Raw genomic sequence first — 23,469 nt, forward strand, 5'->3', positions numbered from 1 at the left:
AGTTCGACCAGATCATAGCCTCCACAACCGAGGCTCCCAATGAGTCACCAACAGACTCCCACCAGTTTCTAGCTCTGCCTCTCAAACACCCTGTTGCATATCTCACCTTCGACCCCTCGGGGCAGAAGTTGGTCAACTGTGTGGACTCAATGTCTGCAATCCATCGTCTGGCAGCAATGGGGTCCTTCTCCCCATGGAAATCCGGCGCATCACTACCCCTGAAGTCCTTAAAGGACAGTATGCGGGATCTTGACTGGCCAGACGCCATATCACTCCTGAATGCCCTGAGGCGATCCTCCATCAGCTCAACTATCCCTTCCTTGATCGACCCGAAGATGATGGGGGTCGACTCAAGGATGCCTCTGGTGATCTCTGACGCGATGAACTCGCGTAGCCTCTCATCTACTGGCTCGGAACCTGATCCCGAATCCGATCCCTCTCCTGAACTGCCAACTACTGGCCTCTGTCGTAGTACCACCATTTTGCAAGACATAATACCAACCGTTAGTGATACCGATACCTCTAGAGGGATCACATCCACTACAAGTTCCCTAGTCTTGCCTCAGCCTTCCTTAATTCAGGTACGGATCCTATGCTTTCAGTAGTACGGGCCCATACTACCTTCCACATCTATCCATACCTTCCTCAAGGTCTGTCTTGACTCCACCAAGTCCCTTTCACCACTGCTGATTCTCTACTATTCCCATTTTAGGCTTACCCTAGGGAAAATCTTTGACTCCACCCAAACCGGTCCTTAGCTGCTGAAGGCCTCCTTGTAACGCCAATTAGCCATTACCTGAATACCATCACATGTGATGAGGCTCAGATAATCCTTCGAGTAACAGACTCGTCCCTACAACGGTTAGACTCAGACAAGAGTTGGGCAATAGGGCCAAATCCAGCACTCTAAGATTATTCAACCCTGTTCACATGTGACGTGACGTATTCACCTAATGGCTAACTCCCATCACTTAGAGTCCCTAAAAGCACAAAGCAAGCGGCATTCGGACGCAGGAAAACTACTCAAGCAAATTTGTTCTCATAATGAGAAGCTACACTAGCATACACTGCTAAGCTCCTACTATCAGGCATCATTCCTAGATCCTTAGTCCTATTCTAGCATGTTGTTCTACTGAATCTGATAAACATAGTATAACATTGTATGGGTACTTTGGGGAATACTTACTTGAGCTCGGCCGGTTGCGCACATCACACACTTGCTCCTTCTCAAAAACTCTTTTGTCTTATTCTTTAGAAAACCATTTTCTTATAAAATCTTTTAATCGCTAGATTTGAGTCCAAACACCCCCGAAGGTGTGTCCGAATCCTTCAAATCAGGGCTCTGATACCAACTTGTAACGACCCAATTTTTCACGTCAAAAAATTTCATTTTTGATTAAGTGATTCGCAAAATATTTATAACATAATATCAACCGATCATATCATTTCATAAAAACATGTCCCGTGTCTGAAAACCGAATCGTAAAAACATAATAATGTCAGAGTAAAAATCCCAGAATAACTCATAATGTGGAAAACAATGTGTGTGTATGATGTGCCGCTACCACGTCAGCTCCTTCCCCTTAGCTGAAGAGGTACCTGAAACCAAAACTATAAACTATAAGCACGAAGCTTAGTGAGTTCCCCCATCGTACCACATACCATACAATCACATAACATACATATTGTCGGGCAATTCTGGGGTGCCCGACCTACCCGGTACGGCTATTCTCGGGTGACGACCTACCCGTACGGCCATTCTGGGGTGCTGACCTACCCATGCGGCCATTTCGGGGTGTCGTCCTACCCATGCAACCATTCTGGGGTGCCGTCTTGTTGGAATAGTGTCTAAGGCTGCAACTATATTAGGCAAGTATTTGACCCGATTGTGCATGGTCCTTTTGGGTTGCCTTCACCATAGCAACTTGACAGGATGATTTATTATGAGAGAATAAATATTATTAATATATTATTAATATATTATGAGAATAATATTGGTATTTGATTAATATAAGTCATAAATTAATTAGTATTAATTTGGTGACTTAAAGAGATTAATTAAATAAGAGGGTATAAACAGTCAATTGTTTGATAGTTACACTTTAGACTGTAAATCCTTAAGGGATAAGGATTGGACAAATTCTAGAGCTTGGGATAGCTCAAAATCGTCCAAGGCTTATCTATGGTAAGGATTTGGATTGCTTTAAGGAAAGGATTATCCAACTAGGGTTTAAGGTGAAACCCTTAAGGAGTCTACAAGTATAAATAGACCCCATGGCATAGGGAAATCGGCACCTCTTAAGAAGAAAGAAACCTTGGCCGATTTCCTCCTCCTCTCCTCTCTCTCAAATCATCTTCATTGCTATTTGATGTTTGTAAGCCATTAGAGGAGTGACAATTGTGACTCTAGAGCTCCAAGACAACAAGATCAAATTAAGAGATTCAAAGGTAAACTTCTAGATCTGATTTTGTATTGTTTTATACCTAATTAGTTGTTAGAAGTCTTGGATTCAAAGCATGTTTAATTAGAAAGCCTAGATCCAAGCATTAGGGTTTTGCATGCGCACATAAGAAAGTTCTTATGGCTAAAACCCATCAGTGGTATCAAAGCCTAGATTGGTTTCTATTAAATTGTTGCTTGTTTGTTTGAAACTTGTGTGCAAAATTCGAATTATGTGTTTCTGAGTCGTAAACTCGACGAGTCCCATGGTGGACTCGACGAGTTGGCCTAACTCGACGAGTCCAGTTGGGAACTCGACGAGTTCAAGCGTCAGGAAAGGCCAGATTCGGGATTTTTTCATACTTATCTTATGGAAACTTGCCTTTATCATATTAGATCAATCTTAATCTGATTTTCTGATATATATGACTATAATCTTGATCTAATTAAAGATATTTATCAACTAATAAAATATTTAATTTCCTTATGCGATAATTAATTAATTATTTTGATTAAATTGGTAATTATCTTGCAAGAAATAATTAAATAAATCAAATATGGATAATTATGGAATTAATTGTTAATTGATATTATTTGTTATTTGATCCTCCATGTTTTAAATGTTTAAAACTTGTCCTCAAGTTTTGAAATTTATGTTTTGTGATTAAAAGTTTTAATTTAGACAATTTAAATTTCAAACCCTAGATTTTTAAAAGTTTAAAATACAACCCTATACTAATATAATATTACAAGATTTATATATATATATATATATATATATATATATATATATATATATATATATATATGTATAACTAAATGCTAGTCTTACCGTTAGTAGGCCTCATTCACGAAGCCGATCTATAAGGCGGGTATAAGGTTGCGGCCTATAAAATTGCGCTTAATGGGTGTACACTCACACCCACCGCTTGCTTGATCGGTGGAGGATCGTTATCCGAACGGGTAGGATAGGGCAACCTCATCCTCTCATTAAAAGTATAAATGAAATACAAAGTAACTACATATTTTTTAAAATTTCCCAATCTTAGTTACTTTAGGAAAAGTGAATTGATGCAATCCCATGAAATTACACTTTGCACCCTTGCTAAGAAGTTAGTGGAGCGTGTGTGGTTTACCGGCACACTAATTGGTTCTAAGCAAAGGTGGCAAAGGGTGATTCATTGCTTATCATAGTTCGATGGAGTGTGTGTGGTTTACCGGCACATTGAATAGGTGATCGTTACAATGAAGGCACCATGTGAATTTGCATGGTAACTCACACCCGCTTTGTGATCCTCGGTATCCCAGTCACAAACAAGAGGGGCATATCAAGATTTAAACATGCCATTGAATAGTTTCAATGAATCTCATCCGAACCTAGGAATTCTCAATACATTTAGGACTTAAAGTTATGTTTTATGGTGGAGAATTAGTGAATCGTCATTCACTTACCTTCATATTATTTTCATGTTGGATTACGACATCCCTTTTCTAATATGTAAATATTGTTGTTGGATCCTAGCCCTAATTTTTCTTATTGGGTGATAATTATGGATTCATATTCTAATTTATCTTTGTCCTTTCTATTTGTAAATGTCGAACGCAAACAACGCTGCTGCTAGTTCTTTCACATTGATGAGCCTTTGTCAAAAGGTCACTTTCGATGGGACGAACTTTAGCGAATGGATAAGATACATTCGCACCATTGCTCGCTATGAGGATAAGGAGTATGTCCTCGATGAGAAGCTCGAGAAAATCAACCCTAAAATCGCTACTCCTGCTGAAATGACCGCTTTTGAAACTCATGAGCGAGATGCAACGAAGGTACATTGCATCATGATAGCCACTATGAACTCCGAATTCCAAAAGTCCTATGAGGACATGTACCCGTACGAGATGCATCAAGACTTATTGGAGAGATACCACCAAAACACGAGACAAGAGTGTTATGAGATTTTCACTAACATGATTTCCGCAAAGATGGGTCATGGAGAGTCTCTTACCGTGCACCTGCAAAATATGCAAAGGTATGTCGACCGTCTTCGCAAGTTAAATGTTGACTTTGGGGAAGACTTGGCGATCGACATGGTGCTTCACTCTTTGCCTCCGAGCTACAATCAATTTAGGATGACCTACCACATGAACAGGGAGGAGGTCACCCTAAGCAAACTCCAAGGTCTTTTGAGGGTTGCTGAAAGCAACTTCAAGGACAAGTCTGTTGCACCAACTCTCAATCCGCCCGCTGCTCCTGTCTTGGCTATTGGACAAGGAAAGGGAAAGAAGAGGAAGGCTTCGTCTAAGAACTATCGTAAGGTTAAAGCCCGAGATGGTGCCTCTTCTAGTGGGACCAAAGTTGATCCTGCTAAGCCCTGCCCTAACCCAAAGGAGGCAGAGTGCCACCACTGCCACAAGATAGGACATTGGAAGAGAAGCTGCCCAGAGTACCTGCAAGCCATCAAGGAAGGAAAGATCAAGCCATCTTTCGCAGGTATATACACAATTAAATCTAACGATTCTAACCATGCTATTTCTTGGGTTCTTGATACTGGTTGTGGTTACCACATTTGCTCTAATGTGCAGGGACTAAGAAGAAGTAGGGATGTGGAGCAAGGAAGGATCAATCTAATCATGGGGAACAGAAGATCGTCGCCTGTGACCAAGATTGGAGTGTATTCTTTAGTGCTTAGGAATAGTTTATGTTTAGATTTGAATAATTGTTGCTATTCGCCAGAAATGGCTAGAAACATCATTTCATTTCATGGCTTGTTTAGACAAGGTTTTAGATTTTCTTTTAATAATGAGAATGGTTCTATTTTAGCTTATCTAAATGATGTCTTTTATTTTGAAGCTATACCATGTAATGGAATATATGAAACTGTTATGATTGTTGATAACTTAGGAAATGATGTTTTGAACATAGACTCCTCCAATAGTGTGGATAGAGCATCCTTGTGGCACTGTCGTCTTGGACATGTCAACAAGAAACGCATAGCCCAACTCCAAAAGGATGGAGTGTTGGAGTCATTCGACCTTAGGGAAGATGACACGTGCGAGTCTTGTTTACTTGGAAAGATGACTAAGTCACCCTTCACAAGTATGTGTGAAAGGGGTGAGGGTCTATTGGACCTAATACATACCGATGTATGTGGACCGTTTAGATCAACCACAAAGGATGGGAACCGCTTCTACGTGACTTTTACCGATGACTATAGTAGATATGGGTATATCTATTTGATCAAGCAAAAGTCAGAAACTTTTGAAAAGTTCAAAGAGTTCAAGAATGAAGTGGAGAATCAATTGGGCAGGAAAATCAAGATGGTTCGATCCGATCGAGGAGGAGAGTACCTAAGTCTTGAATTCCACGATTATCTCAAGGAGTGTGGAATAGTTTCGCAATTGACGCCACCTAGGACACCACAATTGAATGGTGTGGCAGAAAGGCGTAATCGAACCTTATTGGATATGGTTCTCTCTATGATGAGTCGTGCTTCACTATCAATCTCCTTTTGGGGGTATGCCTTAGAGACTGCCGCCCATATCCTTAACCGGGTCTCTACTAAGAAGGTTGCCAAAACACCTCACGAGATGTGGACAGGGAAAGCTCCCTCGTTGGCACATATCAAGGTTTGGGGTTGCGAGGCTTTCGTAAGACGAGATACTCACGACAAGCTCGAACCTCGAAGTGAGCGATGTATTTTCATCGGCTACCCGTAGAAATCCTTTGGATATCTCTTTTATAGACCGAAGGACAATGTTGTCTTTGTTGTGAGGAGAGGGGTTTTCCGAGAGCGAGAACTCATAAGCCAAGGAGACAGTGGGAGGCAAATCGAACTTGAAGAGATTCAAGAGTCGATAGATGAAGGAACCTCTACCGCTGGCACTCAACCCGAGGAGGAAACTCCGGCTGAACCGATTGACGAGTCCTTACCTCTTAGACGTTCCGATAGAGTTAGAGCTCAACCCCAGTTTTATGGTTTTCATAATACTACCGAAGGGGACACGTATATTAGTGATGGTACACTAATAAACCTTGATGAACCTAATAACTATAAGGAAGCCATGGCAGGCCCGGAGTCTGCAAAATGGAAAGAGGTAATGGATAGCGAGATCCAATCCATGTATGATAACCAAGTTTGGAATTTGGTTGATTATGTGCCCGGACGTAAGACCGTTGGGTGCAAATGGATCTTCAAGAAGAATACCGACATGGATGGAAACGTACACACATATAAAGCGTGATTAGTCGTGAAGGGCTTCACTCAAACTCCCGGAGTTGACTATGATGAGACCTTCTCACCAGTTGCAAAGATAAAATCTATTAGAGTGATGCTAGCGATTGCCGCATTTCATGATTATGAGATTTGGCAAATGGATGTCAAGACCGCTTTCCTTAATGGAAAGTTGGCTGAAGATGTTTACATGGCTCAGTCAGAGGGGTTTATGGATCCGAAGCATCCGAATAGAGTGTGTAAGCTTGAGAAGTCCATTTATGGACTTAAGCAAGCATCTCGCAGATGGAATCTTTGCTTTGATGAGAAAGTCAAAGAGTTTGGATTTGTACGAAGTGAAGATGAATCATGTGTATATGTCAAAGCCAGTGGGAGTATAGTAAGCTTCCTCGTTCTATATGTCGATGACATATTGCTCATAGGAAATGATGTCCCGACTCTGCAGGAGGTTAAGTCCTGGCTCGGGAAGTTCTTCGCTATGAAGGACCTCAGAGAGGCTTCTTACATTTTGGGAATAAGGATAGTATGAGAGAGAAGTAAGAGACTAATAGGACTTAGTCAGAACACTTACTTAGAGAAGGAACTGAAACATTTTAGTATGGAAAACTCGAAGAAGGGAGAATTACCGATACAAAGCAATGGCAAGTTGAGTAAGACTCAAAGTCAGAGTACCGAAGCTGAGATAGCTGAAATGAGCCAAGTACCATACGCTTCCGCAGTTGGCTCAATCATGTACGCTATGACTTGTACTCGCCCTGATGTAGCCTTTGCTTTGAGCATGGTTAGCAGATATCAAGGGAATCCTGGCAGAGCCCATTGGATTGCGGTGAAGAATATCCTTAAGTACCTTCGGAGGACGAAGGAATGGTTCTTAGTCCTCGGAGGGAGTAATGACTTGAAGGTGCGAGGGTATAGTGACGCCAACTTTCAGACCGACAGGGACAACTACCGTTCGCAGTCAGGCTGGGTCTTTACCCTGAATGGAGGAGCAGTGACATGGAAAAGTTCTAAACAGGAAACCGTAGTTAATTCAACGTGCGAATCAGAGTACATTGCAGCGAGCGAAGCGTCGAAGGAGGCAATATGGCTGAAGAACTTCATCGGTGATCTTGGAGTCGTACCTGCCATAAAGGAGCCCATGGAGATTTTCTGTGATAATGAAGGAGCGGTTGCCTTGACCAAGGAACCGAGAGATCATGGTAGATCTAGACATATCAACAGAAAATATCACTTTATTAGACATCGTGTAGAAGAAGGACAACTCGTAGTGAAGAGGATATCATCAGAAGATAACCCAGCAGATCCGCTTACGAAGGGACTGAGCAGCGTTAAGCACTTGCAGCATGCTAGGAGTATTGGGTTGAAGGATGATATTAGCATAGATTAGATAGTAGTAGAAACGTGTAATAGATAAATGTAATTAACATTTGATGATTAAATAAAGGAGTTTTATTTATGAGTAATGTTACTGTCTTATGTTAATTGTTTAACTATTGTTTCATTTTGCATGTTTTTGACTTCCAGAATAATTGAATTTATTAAGAATAATCGACTTATTCAAATTGTCCACAATTGTTCATATGTTGGAAGTAGATATGAATGAAGATTGTCGTGAATTGGTGCGTAAATTGTCTAAATGGTATTAGACATAGCAAGAGATTGCTGCGACGTTCATGAGTGCTTATGAACTGGTTTTGAGCATTGGAACAAACCCGCGCTTGCTGGAATCACCTTATGGAATATGATATAAAAAGGGTGATCGAAAGACGATAATATCATATAGTCTTAAAACCTAAATATATGGTTTGTTATTTGTTAATTGGTTGTACATTGATGATGCGAAAACACATCAGTAACTCGATGTTATAAAACGCATTGTTGTGTATAGTTGATTAATGAATAAGTAAATGCATATAAGTCGAAGTTTATCTGTAACTTTTATCCTGAGTAGGTAAAAGCGATATCTCGGCCGCTCGATGATTTGATTTGACTTATGTGACGGGCCCGGTCAGAACTGAATTGATGTGTTCGATTAAGTTCTATGTCAAATAAATCGGAGATCGAGAAACCAAAATGCTAGACGAATCATTCCATAGAATTGTCAGCATGATATCTAACAGAGGACTGTACGATCCCTTATCTAAAGGACAAGATTGATTATATCAGAGTTTGACATCGTCTTTGAGAGTTATGATTGCAAATCGAATTGTACTTGTGCATATAGTTATTAGACTTATCCAAGTGGGAGACTGTTGGAATAGTGTCTAAGGCTGCAACTATATTAGGCAAGTATTTGACCCGATTGTGCATGGTCCTTTTGGGTTGCCTTCACCATAGCAACTTGACAGGATGATTTATTATGAGAGAATAAATATTATTAATATATTATGAAAATAATATAAGGAATAATAATATTGGTATTTGATTAATATAAGTCATAAATTAATTAGTATTAATTTGGTGACTTAAAGAGATTAATTAAATAAGAGGGTATAAACTGTCAATTGTTTGATAGTTACACTTTAGACTGTAAATCCTTAAGGGATAAGGATTGGACGAATTCTAGAGCTTGGGATAGCTCAAAATCGTCTAAGGCTTATCTATGGTAAGGATTTGGATTGCTTTAAGGAAAGGATTATCCAACTAGGGTTTAAGGTGAAACCCTTAAGGAGTCTACAAGTATAAATAGACCCCATGGCATAGGGAAATTGGCACCTCTTAAAAAGAAAGAAACCCTGGCCGATTTCCTCCTCCTCTCCTCTCTTTCAAATCATCTTCATTGTTATTTGGTGTTTGTAAGCCATTAGAGGAGTGACAATTGTGACTCTAGAGCTCCAAGACAACAAGATCAAAACAAGAGATTCAAAGGTAAACTTCTAGATCTGATTTTGTATTGTTTTATACCTAATTAGTTGTTAGAAGTCTTGGATTCAAAGCATGTTTAGTTAGAAAGCCTAGATCCAAGCATTAGGGTTTTGCATGCGCACATAAGAAAGTTCTTATGGCTAAAACCCATCACGTCTTACCCGTGTCAAGCCATTACGGGGTGCTGACCTGCCCGTCGGTCCTAACAACCGACCCTCGGGGACTATTCCACCCCCTACTACTACTATCACATATATCATAACATAAACATATTATCAGACATATATGGGGTGTCGGAACTACCCTTCGGTCCTAACAACGAACTTGGGGACTATTCCCCTCCTACTACCACTATCACATATAACATATCATGTCGGCATATAAACATATCATCACATATTGTCAGACATATATGGGGTGTCTGACCTACCCTTCGGTCCTACCAACCAAACTCTACTACTATCACATATAACATATCATGCCAGCGTATAACATATCAGGTAGTAGCAAACCTAGATGATATCACAAAGACACTCATCCAACATACAACTCCTATTGGTGGGCCGACATTGTGGCCGTAAACCCACCGCTATTGGAGGGTAACTCACCTCATAATAGTTGTTGAACTGTGCAGGAATCCTCTAACTGCTGCCAATACTGCTCAGGAAATCCTACGGCTATAATTCCCACAAAACACTTAGTCATACACTGCTAACTGTTCTTAGGGTAAAATGACCATTTTACCCCTTAACAAGTCAAATTCAAAGTCAAATTCCAGTTGACCTAACTCGCCGAGTTGGCTCGCCAACTCGCCGAGTCCCTATCCCATTACTCGTCCTCATCCATGACCCCACTCGTCGAGTTGGGCCGTCAACTCGACGAGTTCTTCTCTTATATGAACATCACATGAAAACTCATCTGACTCGCCAAGTTGATGAACAACTCGTCGAGTTCACCTTCATCTGATGAACAAGTTCTGTCCTCGACTCGCCAATTTGATGAACAACTCGTTGATTTCATCTTCATCCTTAAGAAGATTGTCTTGGACTCGCCGAGTCTGCTCATGCACTCGCCGAGTCCCTAGAATTTACAGAACAATGGCTTAGTCTAGAACGTTGGGTCACTCCTTGGGACTCCCTAAAACCTTTCCACACTCAACTGGGTCCTTTTGACCCTCACTGAATGGGACAGAAACCTTGGACTCGTCGAGTCCAAGAATGGACTCGTCGAGTCGATCACATCCCTTCACTAGAACTTTGATTTATGATGTACAACCCTTGATCAAAAGATAGATCTATGCTTCTACAATCGATCTAGCACGTAAAGTTACAACCTTTACGTGCTTGCATGGGACTTTGAGCTCAAAGGTCCTAAAACAAGCTCTTACAATGCATAGGGCCTTCTTTGAGTGCAAGAGCCACTCATTTCTGTCTTGCAACCCCTCTTAGGACCTAGATCCAAAACATCAACCCCAAACCATGCTTGCAAACATGGTTGGTGACCAAATTGGCTTAGAAAAGACCTAAAACTCCACAAAATGGGATCTATCTAAAGAGAAAACAAGGTATAGACTTTATACCTTCTGAAGACTGCAAATGATGTTCAAAATCAGATCCCTCAAGCCTCCTCTTGATCCTTCAAGCTTTTCCTTCCTTCCTTGGATCACAAAATCACCAAAATCACTCCAAATGCCTTAGATTGCTTTAATAATGGCTAGAGTTTGCTATGGGGGTCTTCTGGGAGCAAATGGGACGAAGGAGGCCAAGTTAAGGTGTTTAAATAGGGTGCAAACCCTCGGATTAGGGTTTTTGTCCAGACGGGGCCTACTCGCCGAGTCTGGGACTCGACTCGTCGAGTCCACAGCTTAAACTCCGCGTCTCATCCCGCTTCTACTCGGCGAGTTGGTCCTTCAACTCACTGAGTCCAAGGCGAAAATGCAAAATATTTTAAAGAAGAGAATACGTACCAAGAACCAAGTGCTACATTATTATTTGCTAATTGGTTGTGCATTGATAATGCGAAAACGCATCAGTAACTTGATGTCATAAAACGCATTGTTGTGATGATTTGATTAGTGAATGGTAAATGCATATAAGTCGAAGTTTATCTGTTCCTTTTATCCTAAGAGGGTAAAAGCGATATCAGGGCCCCTCGATGATTTGACTTATGTGTCGGGCCGGGTCAGGACTGAATTGATGTGTTCAATTAAGTTCTATGTCAAATGAATCTGAGATTGAGAAACATACTGCTGGACAATAAGTATGACTATGTTCCATGTAATTGTCCGCACGATATCTAGAACAGAGGACTATACGATCCCTTATCTAAAGGACAAAGTATTGATAAGATCAGAGTTCGATAGCATCTATGAGAGCTACGATTACTAACCGGAATGTAGTTACACTTATAGTTACTAGACTTATCCAAGTGAGAGACTGTTGGATTAGTGTCTAAGCCTGTAACTATATTTAATAAGTACTTGACCCGGTTGTGCATGGTCCTTTTGGGTTGCCTTCACCATAGCAACTTGATAGGGTAATTTATGGAGAGAGAGAGAGAAGATATTATGATTTATTAATATATTATAAGAATAATATATTAAAAGAGAAATCATATTATTTGATTAATATTGGTCATAAATTGATTAGGAATTAATTTGGTGACTAAAAAAGATTAATTAAATAAAGGGGCATAATCTGTCAAATGTGTGATAGTTAAGTTTTGGGCTGGGAAACCTATTGGACTAAGGGGGAACGAAATTATGATGAAGGATCATCATATTTTCGTCCAAATCCCTATTCCAGAAGGTTCCATGGGCTGCTTGGTGATTAAGTTGTCCATTAGGGTTTTGGCAGAAACCCTAGCAGCCTACAGTATAAATAGAGACCCTTGCATGAAATTTTCGGCCACTTGATCCCAAGAGAAACCCTAGGGCCGATTTTAGCATCCTCATCTCTCTCTCATATTTTCCTTCTTGCTTGTGGTGTTTGTAAGCCATTAGAGGAGTTACACTTATGACTCTAAGCTCCAAGACAAGAAGAATCAAGAAGGAATCAAGCAATCAACAAGAGGTAATCATCTAGATCTGATATGTTATGATAAATTTCGAGTTCATACTTCTAGATCTAGGGTTTGCAAGTCTTGGATTCATTTCATGTACAATAGAGAAGCCTAGATCCAAACATTAGGGTTTGCATGAGCACATAGGATGTTTATTTGTGTAAAACCCATCAGTAAGGCCTTATATGGCCTTAAGCAGGCTCCACACGCCTGGTATTAGCAGTTCACTGTTTATATCTCTTTTATTGGCTTCACCAACAGTCGATCAGACACCTCTCTTTTCACATTTCATCGTGGTTTGGAGACTATCTATCTTTTTCTTATGTGGAAGATATCATTCTCACGACCTCTAGCCCAACTCTCATCACGAGAGTTATTACAAGACTATCATCTGAGTTTTCCATGTCAGACTTAGGTCCTTTGTCATTTTTCCTCGGTATTGTTGCTACCCGTTCCTCAACCAGTTTGTTTCATTCCCAGATTGTGTTCACTAAGGAGATTCTATCCTGAGTTGATATGATCTACTACAATCATTGTAACACTTCAATAGACACCAAACTGAAACTCTCCTCATTTGGGAAGTTGATTTCTGATTTGACCATCTATCGAAGTTTATCCGGGATGTTAAAATATCTGACCTTCACTTGTTCATATATTGCATATGCGGTTCAACAAGTTTGCCTCTTCATGCATGACCCACAAGAACCACATTTTCTAGCCATTAAGCATATCCTACATTATCTTCAAGGTACACTTCACCATGGTCTGTTCATCTGTCTGTCTCATGTCGATTGTTTGGTTTCTTATTATGATGCTATCTGGGTTGGCTGTCCCTTGACATGTCGGTCTACTTCTAGGTTCTGCGTTTATCTCGGCGACAATCTTGTTTCATGTTCCTCTAAACGTCAACATGTCGACTCTAGGTCTAGTGTTAAAACCGAGTATCGGAGGTGGCCAATGTAGTTGGTGAAACTACTCGACTCTGAAATTTGCTTCTTGAGCTTTCTTGCCCTTTGACTCGCTCTATGGTTGTATTTTGTGACAACGTGAGTGTCATGTACTTAGTTTCTAACCCAGTTCAGCACCAACGAACCAAACATGTGGAAATAGATTTGCATTTTGTCAAGGAAGGTGTTGCTATTGGTCAAGTTCGTGTGTTACTTGTTCCTTCAGCTCAGATATTTTTACTAACGAACTACCTACACAGTTGTTTTTGGATTTTCGGGACAATTTAAGCATTAGGGAACCTTCCGTTCAAACTGAGGGGGAGTGTTAATTGTATTATTTATTTCTCTATGCTTAGTATTGGTTTCATACATACTGTATAGATCAGGCTCCTTTATCTAATTATCTTAAACATTGTATTATATTATTGATGAATGACAATTTAAGCATTAGGGAACCTTCCACTCAAACTGAGGGGAGTGTTAATTGTATTATTTATTTCTCTATGCTTAGTATTGGTTTCATATATATTGTATAGATTAGACTCCTTTATCTAATTATTTTAAACATTGTATTATATTATTATTGAATGACAATGCAAACCCTAAGGGGTTAGTTTTCCACAAACAAAAAAATAACTGTTACATTCGATTGCCAGTTTGAACGATCCGTTTCTAATAAACCATGCCGTCTATATCAAGTTCAACAGAAAAGTTGCGAAAACATAAAGTGAGGTTTGGTTGTAGAATTATGTTTCCAAATACCAGAAAATGCTTTTGGAATTGAAAAGGTATAGAAAACAATATTTGATTTATAAAATTTTAGAAGTCGCTTGTAGTTTAGAAAATTGAAAATTTATTTTTTCTTGAAGAATCTGTTGAAAAAATAATAAACCAAACAAGTTTTAAAATTTTCAATTTTTCTTAGAATTTTTTTTTTTGAAAAACAAAGGATTTTTCTATAACGAAACACACCACAAGTCTTTTTCACATCACAAACCGGTTGCGATTTGTGAACCTATTTCAAACCGTTACTATAGACTTGAACTTTTTTTGCTTCCCAACCGGTTTCTAAACCTAACCGGTGTTCACTCAAACCCGTTAGACCGGTTTGAAAAAACTATTTGGGCACCGCTAGCCAAAACAATACTAAATTAATATATAAAATGAAAGTTTATAATTGAAAATAATTATTACAAACTCAAACAAAAGGCATGAATATGCATCAATCAACCAAACAACGCTTGCTTATACAATTCATCACCACATTCCTCAGCCGAATAACTCTTTGTCACATAATCCACCCCTTCTCGTGCCATTACACCCTCAGCATTCCAATACCAAGGCTTAACATAAACCGATTTCACCAACGACTCAAGCACGATAACCGAACCCCAATCCCGGGACCCATGTCTTGCTTCTTTCAGCCTCCTTCGAACCAGCAAACTCCCCACATCTTCCCTTGTAATTTCTGTAACACTTCTAAGTATCGCCATGTTAAGAAGCAGCATGAATACCGTATCTTCTTCCGGAAGGAATTCCACCGAGGACAGTTTCCAATTCAATAGACCCGTTGCTCTCCCACTAGGGTTTTCCTCCGTGAACCGAACAATTGTCACGAACCCCTCTTCATCGCCTTTGTTTTCATCATCCCAATACTGCATTTTCCGCCCGTTTAACAACCTAACCTGAGACACAGTCAACATGGAGAAGAAGGTAAATCACTATGTCCCAGACTTGAACCTAAGACCTAATTTGTGGAATCTCACATTCTTTAAGTAATTAATTAAGCGGATTCAAGTATATTATGTTTTTTAGATGGAATTGAGTTTCTTACTTGTGAACCGGTGGAGGTAGTGGTTTTAAGATCGAAATCCATAACAGTTGATGATTCCAACCGCATAAACAGTTCATGTCCGGTTGAAAGGCTCCATTGAGCTTGCCACCCTTGGGATGCTTTCTTCGGTGTCGCGGTTCCTATCACCTTCTCTGCACTAGATCACATATGAGAATTGATACCATATAAGATTAGGTCAATACAAGACACAAAAAATAGGAAGTCATGGTGAATGTGGATTCGAGTTTGTAACAACATACCCGGGGCTCTCCCAATTGAACCAGCCACATACAACCATGAGCCTTCTCGTATTTCTATACATCGATCCTCCCATTTTACAACCGTAGGCTTGTTACTACCTCGTCTCCAAAACCCGCCTCCAACTCTGCCATTACAATCGAAAAAATAATAATTTGTTTGCTGATAGATAAAAAGATAAGAATAATGTAATTACTAAGAAATGTAACCTCATACGAATAACGAAACACTCTCTTCCTGCATGATCAAGAACTGTACGAGACAGCCACCGGCCTTCTTGAGGCCGGTACTGGTTCATTTTCAGAACCACCTCCGACACCATGGCTCCCGAATCGTCGGTCACCCGGTCAGGCACCGACTTCAACAAGTATGGTGCTTGGGCAGGCGGCGTAATCGATACAACCACCCTCATTCTTTGCCCGACCACTCCATCCAATGTGATTGAAGTTGCCCGAAGCAACTGGTTCCACATAAAAGTCTTGGAATCCAGCAGCTTACTTCCATTCATACACACTACTCCCCCTTTTCGCCTTAGTTCAACAACCATTCCTTTCGTCCCAAACTCACAGTAAAGATTCACTAATTTCTGCCATGAATTTGAAGGAAGGGTGGATATGGGGTTGTTTATTTTAAGGTCTCGGTGACATCGAAGGAACTGGAAGCGTAAAAACTCCTTTGATACATCCATTTCGAGTGTCTTCATCATAGGGATTTGCTTTACCAATATGTTAACCTATTTTCGTAAATAAAACTTCAGATTATCAAGAATTTAAGATCAAGAAACGGTGTAAGGTGACCGACTGACCTCAAGCAAGAATCGAGGCAACAATGGCCGGTACTTCACGTTGACATCGGTATCCGTAACTTCCCAGTGAAGCGGCGGTGGGTTTAGGCCGCCGGCACCGCCAATGGCCGAGCAGCCGGCTTTCTCGTACGGCTGATCAAACACTTTCTCCCAAAGCTTCTTCGTCACCTCCAAATCCTCCTCCTTCACTGATTCTCCAGAACCAACGACCTTCTCCATTTCCTTCCCATCCATCGTATATGCTGTCGGGTAGCTCTGATTCATTTAACATCACGACCTTGATCAATTTTATGGATTCAGATGCTAAAGTTTGGATATTTTTTTTATACCTTATGAGTAATCCACATCAGTAGAATATCCGATGTGGGTACAAAACTTGAGTTGCTATCGGCGAATTTTTGTGATATAAACACAAAGCCCTTGTATCGGTTTTTGGCAGCGATTAAGTATACGAGTTCTAGCATATAAGGCTTGGAAAACATGGTGAAGAGACATCTTTGCTTAGATACTTCTCCCAAAAGATGATCGGCCGGAAGAATCTTGCTTTCGTGTATGTCACCGGAATCGGACTCATTTTCGAAAGGTTCACATGGGTATTTAGCAATCCAAATCTCTCTGCATCTTTCTAAAGCATAATCTTTGTTTTCTTGGTTAAAAATGGCTGGTTTTCCGATGAGTTTCGAGAATCTTGATTCGCAGTATTGTCTGTAAGTTACCTGAAATAAATTTTCGTGTACAATCGTTGATTTTGAATGTTGAAAAGTCAAGTATCGATTCAGAAAAGAAGTCAGACATACCGGATTTAGAGTGTGACAGAACCAAACCCATTCAATATCAAGAGAAGGAAGGATCATCGGTGGTTTGCCTGATTCCGGCGTAAGATCAGACATCATTGGCATCCATAGTTCATGATACCTGCAATTTAAGCCATTAAAAACACCCACAGATTAAGGGTTTGTGGTGTACGTATTTATTAACTACATACCTACGAATGGATTCAACAAGAACAGGTGTGTGATGGAGCCAATGCGATTCTGCAACATCTCTCAAGAACCCAATGTTTTGTCTGGCGGCGGCCACCAGATCCAAGCTCAGCCGCACCAGCTCCTCCTCCGATACCTCACCGAGGCTTCTCGGGGACGGCGATGGTTGGTCGGAACCAGACATATCGGGCCCTGTCTTTCAGCAGATAGTTGTGGAAAACAATGGTGAATGAACAGTATGAATTGAGTAAAAAGGAAAGTGGAACTCCGTGTGCGACTGTGGTGGGTTGTCGTTTTTGGCATGTGAGTCGTCGTGGCACTTAGGGACTACTTTTGAGGAAGTGCTATCGAGAAGCTACAATACAATAATTCTCGTATAATTATTGTAATATTACACGACAATATCGTTGATGCTGATGGAAAACGAAAGGTATCAAACTTCTTAATTTTTAAATCACGAAAGTGATTTAGGATTGGTTGAATTGAATGAGAATTCTTTGTGTTATTGTCATTTTTTTTTTGTTAATTATCGATTATGAGTTTTTGTTTTAGTTAAAATGTGGATCAAATCGGGTTATTGACTTATTGTCAATCTATCCATTTATGTTGGGATAAATGTCGGATGTCTGCGAACAAGTTTTTAAAGTTTTAAAAAAAATGAATTATCAATTAATATAAAGTTTTTATTTCATAGCAAAAAAATTATAATTTAAAAGGCTATATCAAATAGATTTTAAAAGTTTTTAGATTTTTTTGTTTAATACAATTTATATCTTTTAAAAAAACATATAATTAATTTTGTCAAACATTTATATATAAATAAAAATTACAATTTACAGCTGCTATTTTTTTTTTGTTAAACATACCTATACCTATCATGTGTATATTTTTCTTCTTAAGTGTATTAAACAATGAAATAGTTTAAGTGTATTAAACAATGAAATAGTTTTGATGTGTCCTTTCCATTTAACCTTTCAATTATTGCTTAACAAATGTCACAACCACTCCACCATGTCGCCCTTATCCTTTAGCTCATTAGATATTTGGGGTATTTAAATGATATTTTAGGTGATTTGGGGATCCATACCGGAACTTTAGTTGTACATGGTTTTTAGGTTTGGGCGTTAGTTGAGGTTTGTTGATAATAAAAAGTTTATGTACAAATTAACTTAATAAATTTTAATTACAATCATAGTAGTATTATAAAAAAAAAAGTAAATTATAAAAATGATCTCTGTGATATGGTATAATAGACATAGTGATATGGTATAATAGACATATAAAGTTCAATTTAAAAAAATGACAAACTCGGTCTTTATGTTTTGTATTTATTTTAGAAAATGGTTCTTTTACCGTTAAATCTAACCGCTAAGGCGTTATTTTTTCCAAAAATGATAAGTTTGACATTGAACAAACATGACAAGTATTATATACTCAGGGGACCATTTATGTAATTTTTCCCCATTAAACCTAACCCCCACCCTTGCCCGTTTTCTCCACTCCATTAGTCTATCTTCATATTTTTGATTTCTTCCCCAACATCACCAAACCTTCACCAAGCCCTATTATTAGCATTCTACATATCCTATGTTGTCTCACTTGTCCATCTTCATCTCCTCCGATTCAATTTGGGTGAGCCGTCGTCACGCCTTAATCTGATATTTGTAAAGGTATAGGAAATCGTTTCAACTTTCGACTGGGTGTCCTTCTCTTTGTGGTGTCCATTACCATCGGTGGTTTACTAAGTCAACAGTAGAACATAAATCTAGATAAGTAGAGATTCATTATAGAAGAATCAAGAACATAAAAGTTAAGATGCTTACAACTTGTCGCCTTCAAACATGTTATAAGTTCTTCATTTCATTCCTTCTAACGAGTTTTACTAGAAAATCTACAGCGTCTCTCAGCATACACTTATAAACGGTGCTAACCGAATCATGTGCCGACATCAATAAAAGTTCGAACAAGTAAGTATTATTAAGGAAAATTGTACTTATAATTAACATGAATGTTTTTGAAGACTTGGTGCTCCATTATCAAGGTGAGAGAGAGGCAATAACAAATGCTTGCAACATAAATCTTTGAGCACCGAATGTTTATAAAGGAAGATAAGATGCTTACAAGTTACAACTACAACAACTGCTTGCAACATAAATCTTAGTTCACCTAAATCTCTGCTTGCAAATTACTCATAAAATTTAGAGGATATGCCATATGTGTTTTGTGAAGATATTTTTTAGAGATTGGGATTCACGATTGATCATAAATTTCCTCTTTGACCATTTTTTATTTTAGTTATTAAAAGAAGAAGATGATAACAAACATAACTTTATAATTGCATTTTCTAAGAAGAGCAATAACAATTCAATGAGTATAATCATCAACTTTAACCAACGTATCTCTAAGGTGCTGTTTGTTTTTTCGAAGTGAATCTGTCTGAAGTCTGCGGACCACCTCTGCAGACCTCTGCAGTAGAAGAGGTGGACCAAAGTGCTGCAGACTGTAATGAGAAGCATGTTTGTTTTCTTAACGTCTGCAGACTGCTGCAGATATTAAAAAATTTAAAATAAAGTAATTTAATAAACCGAAAATAGTTTGTTAATACCAAAAATTTAATAATTGTAGTCTTAAAACATTGAAATAAAATTCAAACAACGAAATTAGTCTTACAATAACATTTTTAAATAAAATTCATACAACCAAACTTTAATAATTTTCATTCCATATTTTGCATCAATTGTTCGGCAATTTCATCCCGTAACTGGCTCATATATTCACGGTCCGCAGCAGTACCATGTGTTGGAATCTCATCTTCATCATTATCAACGACCGCATTGTTATTCCGAACCGAGACATTTGGTTCATCATATCGTGCAAAAAACTCATCACGTAGTCCCTCTCTTCTTATAAAATTATGAAGCGCAAAACATGCTAGAGTAATGTTTCGTTGTGTAACCAACGAGAATGGTGCCATCCTCTTTAGTATAGGGAATCGTGCTTTCAAGACACCAAAAGCACGTTCAATGACATTCCGAAGTTTTGCGTGTCCATGGTTAAATTTTTCTTTATTCGTTAATGCACGTCTTCGACGGAAATCTCCAAGCCAATACCTAACATTACGGTACGGTGCCATAAAACCTCGAATGTTTGCATAGGCGGCATCACATAGATAATATTTATCTGTAAAAAAAAGTCATTTATTTTCAAATAAAGATAAAACTATTTAAATAACCATAAATTTACCTGGAGGTGGAAGCGGGAATGGTGCATGTGGATTTGCTAATGCTTCTGATAAAATTCTAGAATCGTGTGCTATCCCTTCCCAACCGGCAACAACAAACGTAAACATCATGTTAAAGTCACATATTGCCAATACGTTTTGGTAACAATCGCCTTTTCCCCTACTTCTATATAAATCCTGTTTGTTTGCAGGGACAACAGCATGTATCAAAGTGCCATCAAGTGCACCAACTGCTCCCTTGAACACCCGTCGTAGCCTCCTATTATGTCCCGGAATGTTTGGATTCGGATTAAAAGATGTTGGTACTATAATGTCATGTGCGAAAAGCAACATTTTGGCCAACACTTCATGAAAAAACTTATGAATTGTTTGCTTTGAGTGTTGAAATCTCCGCTTGATAATCACATAACGTTGGTTATGACCGATCATCATCAAAAACATAGCCATCTTCTCCTCAACCGACACATGTTTGCTATCCTTTAACGCGTAGTTTACTCTAAAATGAGCACATAGTCGGACAAATGATTCACGAGACATGCGTAACACTTCAAGACATTGTAGAGGATTACGGTGAAGTAACTCTAACGTAAATTCATGTCCTGTCATTTCCGAATCGTTGTCCCGCACTCGTTTTACACCCCTCTTCCAAAAGTAGCGGACATACAAGTACATAAGAATTATGAGTAGTATCTTTTTGTCGTGATCCATTACAAACCTATTAATAAAGAAAACATATAATAACATAAGATAATAATATATCATAAGATAATAATATAACATAAGATAATAACATAAATCTCAAGTACCAAAAAAATATAACATAAATTTCAAGTACCAAAAAACATATCATAAATCCCAAGTAGCAAATAACCAAATAACATTCAAGTACCAAATAACAAAATAACATTCAAGTACCAAAACATATCATAAATCCCAAGTAGCAAATAACCAAATAACATATAAACTTAACGAACAATCTTTCCATCCTTTAAAACTCCTAAACTTGTAGCTGTCATCTCGATCCATCCTCTTAATATTTGTGGATCATTAGGCAAATTTACCCACATCTCTCTAATATTCATGGTCCCTCCAAAAATGTGATACGCAGCAAATCGTATAGGGTCTATTGGGTCTAACTCGAGCAACTCAAGCTTCTCTAAACACTGGGGAATTGTTGGCCCTTGAGTCAAATGGCGTAGAGCTTTTTGCATCTCCAGTGCTAAATCATCAGCAGTAATAGAAGCTTTAGGCGAGGCACAAGAAGGTGGATCAGGTGAGGCACTGGGAGCTCGAGGTCTAGGAGTTGAAGGTTTAGCCCTTTTGTTGGGGTTACCAGAAGGTGAAGCAACATAAGGTGAATCAGCAGAAGGTGAAGCAGCAGAAGGTGGAGTCTGAGTAAAATGTTCACTTGTATGATTGGAAAAAAAATCATCTTCATCTATGTTAATGGAAGGCGCGTCCAAAAGCTGTAATGGTGCGCCATGGAAAGAAGATGATCCCGATGGTGTTTGGGATGTGGCATAGCTGAGATTACCAGATGCACTGCTTCCATCAAAGAGTTCTGCACAAAGCTCTGGAAACAATAATGGGACGGTTTTCAAAGAAGCAGCTTTCGGATGTCCCTAAACGCAATCAATGTAACAAAAGTAATATAAGAATAAATATGTGTGTGTGTGTGTGTGTATATATATATATATATATATGTATATATGTATATATGTATATATGTATACCTTTTTAAAGTCCTCCCACTCCTCATTTGTTAAGTTAAAAGTATTTGTTTGTGGGTTGTAAAGGTTTCCAGTTTTGTTTCTTAAGTATAACCATCCTGTGTATTTGGCTTTAAGGTTATCATAGACGTTTTTTAATTGTCGTTGATTCAAATCCACGCCATACTTTTCCTTAATAGTTGTTCCTAACTTGTGCCATGATTGTTTGTGCAAACTCAAACCTTTTCTACCCACGGTTTGCACTTCTTCAATACAAGTTTGCAATAAGCATTTTGTTTGCTCATTGGTCCATGTATGTTTATCTCCCATTGCTAATAACAAAAAAAAAATATAGAATACATACTTTAGCTACAAAGATTAATCATATTCCAACATAATCAACAAATAAGTTTAAGATATTCAACAACAATACATCATGAATGAACAAAAAAAAAAACAATTAAGCAAAGATTATGATTTTGAAACCGAGGACATGCAAGAAATCACAAAATTGGTCCTCAAATGCAAAGAATCGGTACTCAAATGCATAAGAAATCACAGAATTTGTACTCAATTTCATACAATCGTTAGTCAAATCAATAAGAAATCAAAAAAAATAAAAAATAAAATAAAATTCCTATGTTTGATTCCTATGTTTGATTCCTATGTACTCAATTTCATACAATCGTTAGTCAAAAAAATAAGAAATCAAAAAAAATCAAAAAAAATAACTGATCTAGAAACCGAGGGCATGCAAGAAATTTATAATTTATAATATAATCATATATTTGCAATATTGTAAAGCCACTTAACATTGCTGGAATTTGAGATTCCATTGCTGGAATTTGAGACCTCATTGCTGGAATTTGAGATTCCATTCCCACTTAACATTCCTATGTTTGATTCATTCCAAAAGATTACAATCAACATACTTTTTTCCTACTTTTATGCATACTTTATACAATGGTATTGGAATTTTAGATTCAATTCCCACTTAACATTCCTATGTTTGATTCATTCAAACAATCGGTACTCAAATGTATAAGAAATCACAGAATTTGTACTCAATTTCATTGAATCGGTGCTCAAAGAAATCAG

At 38.5% G+C, this 23,469-nt stretch overlaps 3 protein-coding genes and 1 long non-coding RNA gene across 4 annotated transcripts; 1 reads left to right on the plus strand and 3 right to left on the minus strand.

The window, feature by feature from the left end:
• Positions 1-14,673: 14,673 nt before the first annotated feature.
• On the minus strand, positions 14,674-17,840 carry LOC111908728 (glycine-rich domain-containing protein 1). Its single transcript, XM_023904534.3, has 8 exons — positions 17,424-17,840; positions 17,236-17,353; positions 16,768-17,154; positions 16,439-16,693; positions 15,843-16,366; positions 15,636-15,760; positions 15,376-15,527; positions 14,674-15,226 (listed from the first exon to the last, which is right to left on the minus strand). The coding sequence occupies exons 1-8, from the start codon at positions 17,603-17,605 to the stop codon at positions 14,768-14,770; spliced, it is 2,202 nt and encodes a 733-aa protein (XP_023760302.1). The 5' UTR covers positions 17,606-17,840; the 3' UTR covers positions 14,674-14,767.
• A 559-nt stretch (positions 17,841-18,399) lies between these two features.
• Positions 18,400-19,688, plus strand: LOC122198090 (uncharacterized). Its single transcript, XR_006191931.2, has 2 exons — positions 18,400-19,388; positions 19,463-19,688. It is a non-coding gene; the product is annotated as an uncharacterized LOC122198090 (long non-coding RNA).
• A 330-nt stretch (positions 19,689-20,018) lies between these two features.
• On the minus strand, positions 20,019-21,373 carry LOC111908696 (uncharacterized). The gene is made up of 2 exons (XM_023904495.3): positions 20,665-21,373; positions 20,019-20,601 (listed from the first exon to the last, which is right to left on the minus strand). The coding sequence occupies exons 1-2, from the start codon at positions 21,368-21,370 to the stop codon at positions 20,138-20,140; spliced, it is 1,170 nt and encodes a 389-aa protein (XP_023760263.2). The 5' UTR covers positions 21,371-21,373; the 3' UTR covers positions 20,019-20,137.
• A 97-nt stretch (positions 21,374-21,470) lies between these two features.
• LOC128125830 (uncharacterized) lies at positions 21,471-23,404 on the minus strand. Its single transcript, XM_042902786.2, has 2 exons — positions 22,396-23,404; positions 21,471-22,284 (listed from the first exon to the last, which is right to left on the minus strand). Exons 1-2 carry the CDS (start codon positions 22,699-22,701, stop codon positions 21,628-21,630), a joined length of 963 nt encoding a protein of 320 aa, XP_042758720.2. The 5' UTR covers positions 22,702-23,404; the 3' UTR covers positions 21,471-21,627.
• Positions 23,405-23,469: the final 65 nt, after the last annotated feature.

The sequence above is a fragment of the Lactuca sativa genome, chromosome 5 (genome assembly GCF_002870075.4).
Source record: "Lactuca sativa cultivar Salinas chromosome 5, Lsat_Salinas_v11, whole genome shotgun sequence".
In the NCBI taxonomy this organism is placed as follows: Eukaryota; Viridiplantae; Streptophyta; class Magnoliopsida; order Asterales; family Asteraceae; genus Lactuca; species Lactuca sativa.

Bases quoted from the DNA above. Each gene is read 5' to 3' on its own strand.
- LOC111908728 (XM_023904534.3), bottom strand. From the start codon at position 17,605: ATGTCTGGTTCCGACCAACCATCGCCGTCCCCGAGAAGCCTCGGTGAG. The intron at 16,367-16,438 runs GTCAGTCGGTCA...TTACGAAAATAG, and splicing joins TGCCTCGATTCTTGCTTGAG to GTTAACATATTGGTAAAGCA. The intron at 15,761-15,842 runs GTTACATTTCTT...TTGTAATGGCAG, and splicing joins TGTTTCGTTATTCGTATGAG to AGTTGGAGGCGGGTTTTGGA.
- LOC111908696 (XM_023904495.3), bottom strand. From the start codon at position 21,370: ATGGATCACGACAAAAAGATACTACTCATAATTCTTATGTACTTGTAT. The intron at 20,602-20,664 runs GTAAATTTATGG...TTTTTTTTACAG, and splicing joins ATTCCCGCTTCCACCTCCAG to ATAAATATTATCTATGTGAT.
- LOC128125830 (XM_042902786.2), bottom strand. From the start codon at position 22,701: ATGGGAGATAAACATACATGGACCAATGAGCAAACAAAATGCTTATTG. The intron at 22,285-22,395 runs GTATACATATAT...GATTGCGTTTAG, and splicing joins AGTGGGAGGACTTTAAAAAG to GGACATCCGAAAGCTGCTTC.